Source organism: Bison bison, unplaced genomic scaffold (genome assembly GCF_000754665.1).
Source record: "Bison bison bison isolate TAMUID 2011002044 unplaced genomic scaffold, Bison_UMD1.0 scf7180017864518, whole genome shotgun sequence".
NCBI classification, from domain to species: Eukaryota; Metazoa; Chordata; class Mammalia; order Artiodactyla; family Bovidae; genus Bison; species Bison bison.
Window position 1 is genome coordinate 8,083,800 of NW_011495071.1, and position 3,295 is coordinate 8,087,094.

The 3,295-nt window shown below is 61.8% G+C and overlaps 1 protein-coding gene across 1 annotated transcript in view; it reads right to left on the minus strand.

The window, feature by feature from the left end:
- Positions 1-23: 23 nt before the first annotated feature.
- Positions 24-3,295, minus strand: part of TREH (trehalase (brush-border membrane glycoprotein)) — a 12,187-nt gene continuing 8,915 nt past the window's right edge. Inside the window, exons 5-13 of the mRNA XM_010830648.1 lie at positions 3,073-3,165; positions 2,840-2,956; positions 2,614-2,736; positions 2,331-2,380; positions 2,048-2,242; positions 1,334-1,551; positions 949-1,060; positions 493-605; positions 24-235 (exon numbers count right to left, since the gene is read on the minus strand). Coding sequence (XP_010828950.1) covers positions 131-235; positions 493-605; positions 949-1,060; positions 1,334-1,551; positions 2,048-2,242; positions 2,331-2,380; positions 2,614-2,736; positions 2,840-2,956; positions 3,073-3,165 — 1,126 coding nt within the window. The 3' untranslated portion in view covers positions 24-130. The remainder of the gene's footprint in view (positions 236-492; positions 606-948; positions 1,061-1,333; positions 1,552-2,047; positions 2,243-2,330; positions 2,381-2,613; positions 2,737-2,839; positions 2,957-3,072; positions 3,166-3,295) is intronic.

Consider the following 3,295-nt stretch of genomic DNA (forward strand, 5'->3'; position numbering starts at 1 on the left):
TTGTGGGATCCCCACCTAGAGGCCCAGGCCCCCCAGCCCCAGGGGTACCAGGGAGCACCAGTCGGGCTCGTCCCTGGGATGCAGCCTCCACAGAAGAAACTGAGGCCCAGAGAGGGGAGGTCATGGCCAGTTATGGGGACAGTACAGCCCCGAAGCTCCCTGGAGGATGTGGCCCACTCACCTGAACTTCATACTCCCCTCCACCACCTGGCTGTCCACCGTTGCTGATGTCATACTGAGGACAAGAGGATGAGCTTTAAGGTCAAGCCCTGCCCCAGCCCCCAACCCCAGGCCTCTAGGGAAGCAAGAAATGGGAGCCCCTTACAGGGAGAAGCTCCTCTGGCCAGCGGCTGAGCCCTGCAGTGCCCAAGAATGACCACCAGGTGCCGCCACTGCCCCAGGTATACTGGGCACTGGCTTTGCAAAGCCCGACAATTCCCCATCTTACCCCGATCTGGAGGACCCCAGGGACTAGGCTTATGGCCAGCTCACCTTCTCATACATGGCTGACTTTTTGGAGTAGACATCAAAGTTGGTTCGGATCCAATTCTGGGCCAGCTGGAAAGCTACTTCCTGGGCTTTGGCTGAAGGAGACTTGGCCAGACCTAGACCCCACCCATGGCAAGACCCTAAATCTTCAGAGCCCCCATCCCAGGAGTAGCAGAGTCCAGAACCTTATTCTCCTCAATGAGGGAAAGAGGCCCAGGTGCTAAGACCTCCTTCCTGGAACCAGAAGCCAAGCTGCTCTTAGTCTAGGTTGGCTTAAGGAGAGTGGAGGGTTGGTTCCCCTGACAGGTGGGGGCAGGAGTAACTGCTGAGAGGCTGAGAGAGCAGAGAAGCTAGAGAAAGGCCTCTGCATCCTTTGTTCTCGCCTCCCGAGTGCCAGGGAGGCCGAGCCTCTATCCTCGTGGGGTTGAGGTGGGGTAGGCCCCATCCCTGCCTCCCTACCTCTGATGACCAGGTCCTGCAGGGGGGCCCAGGCATTGGGGAAGTCCCATTGCTGGCCTGTCTTCTGGAGAGAGGTCGGGATTCCATACTGGTAGGTGAGGATCCGGCTGTCCTAGAAGGTTCCAGACATTATCATGGCTGTGGGTGGGGGCTGGACAGGGAGCCAAGAGGCTGGGCCCTCCTAAAGCCAGGTGACCCCTCCTGGGCCTTCTCTTCTCGGCTCACAGCCGCCCCCTTGTGGCCGAAGTGGGACCTGCATGCTAAGACACTGGGTGGAGTTGGGATGTGTGGCTGCCACTTGCCAGAGGTCACAGGTCAGAGTCAGGGAGCAAGCAGGTAGTCCTGCCCTGGTGTAGCAGCCCACCCTGCTCCAGGTATGCCTCACCTCAAGGTATTTCAGAGCTTTATCCACATCATCTGGGTCAGAGAAGCAGCCGGCCCAGAGAGGAGCAAAGTTGGATGGGTAAAACTCCAGATTCTTCTTCTCGTTCTCAAGGTCATAGTCAAACCAGACCCCTTTGTCCTCATCCCACAGCACGTCCTTCAGGGCAGCCATGCGCTCGGCTCGCAGATTTCTGTACTTTGCGGCTTCAGAGTCATTCCCTGGGGCAACACTTTCTTTAGGCTAAGCCACAGGGCCCCCCCGCCTCCCAGGGGGTCTAGTTTGACCCCCTGTTGTCCTCCCCTGGGCTCAGAGGTCCTGAGCACCAAGGGGCCATGCTGTTGTGGAGCAGAGCCCATCGCATTTCATGCCTCTAGCACCGGGACTTCCCTGAGCATGTGGTCCCGAGCAGCTCCCAGGCCCTGCACCAGCCTGTCCTAGGTTTGTCCTCAAGGGGACACTGGCCGGCTGTGTGGATTCCCCTGGCTCAAAGGGCAGGGAGATGGGACAGAGGGGTTTGGATCTGTGGGGTAGGGTGTCCCCTCCTAGGTCCTTACAGTGAGAAAGGGAGAGACACGGCTGCTTTGGGGGTGTGGGGTGAGGCCGGGGAGCTGGAGGTCCTCCCCTCACGGTCCTCCTTGCAGCTCCACTGCCAAGGCCGAGGCAGGGACCCAAGGGGGCTCGCACCCTTCTTCCCTTCCCTGCCGGCATGCGCACCCAGTCTGGAGTAGAAGTTGCTCATGAGCCCCTCCGCCTGGCACAAGAAGGCATTGAGGTCAACCGGCACCAGCTTGCTGGTTCGGATGCTGCTGAGCGAACTGGGGTTCGGGCCGCCCACGAGCCAGCGTGAGGAGAAGTCCCAGCCGGACTCGGCGCTGGCCTTGAGCTCGGCCAGCAGAGTGTCCCGGTTCCCTGTGAGGAGAGGGCAGCGACAGACAGCAGGCTGGGGCCTGATGCACGGCCCAGGCCCACGCTCAGCCCCTCCCTTCCTGCTGCTCACCTTCCAGCAAGGTGGCGGCCAGCTCTGCGTCTTTGCTGTAAGACTCTGGCCTGGTAGGAGGAGAGTGGGGGGGCGTGGCACTGCGGCTCTAGACCCTCCATGCTCTTGCAGGAGGCCCAGCCACGCTGGTTCAGCCGTCCTGGGGCCCCAGACGGCCCAGGGCTATCAGCTCATCATCTGAGAGGTGGGACTCAGTCCCCCACCCTCCTGCCCAGGGAAGTCCTGACATTCAAACACGAGGGAACACACAACAAGTTGAGAGGCTGGCCGGGTGGGTCCTCACCTGGGGCCCCCGTAAGGGACTTCATAGTGATTCAGGATGTAGCTCTTTCCCCCGGAACTCACAGAGATGCTCCTGTTCTTAGTCCAAAAGTCCAGCTCCGAGGCCAGGGTCTCAATGTGGTCCCTGGGGTGGAGCCGGGCACTCTCAGTCCAGGCGCCCCACCCCAATCCCACCCCAGGAGGTCTCAGGAAGGAGGGTGCAGGACCGCACTGGGAGGGGTGCCCACCGCAGGAAGGTGGTGTCATTGGTGTGGGCCACGTAGCGGTCCATCATGAGGGTCAGGAGCGGGGGCTGGCTCCGCTGCAGGTAGTACACGCGGGCCCCGTTGGGGACGTGTCCGTACCTGCCAAGAGGAGGCCTGCTGACCGGCCCACCTGGCTGCCAGAGCCGAGGCAAACCCGCCCCAGGCCCACGGCACCTGCTCCCCCTACCCTGGCTGGGGTGCCCACCCCGCCTTACGTCTGCACCAGGTCCAGGAAGTTCTGCAGCATGCCCTTCACTGTCTCGGGCATCTCAGAGAGGAGTAGACCCTCCATCACCCAGTAGGAGTCCCTGGTGGGGGCACAGACAGCTCAGGCACTGCCCACACCACCCTCTGCCCCACACACCCAGGCGCAGGCCAGGGCACCCAGCCCACTCAAGATGTCTTGCTGGCACTGGCCTCCCCTCACCACCCCTCACC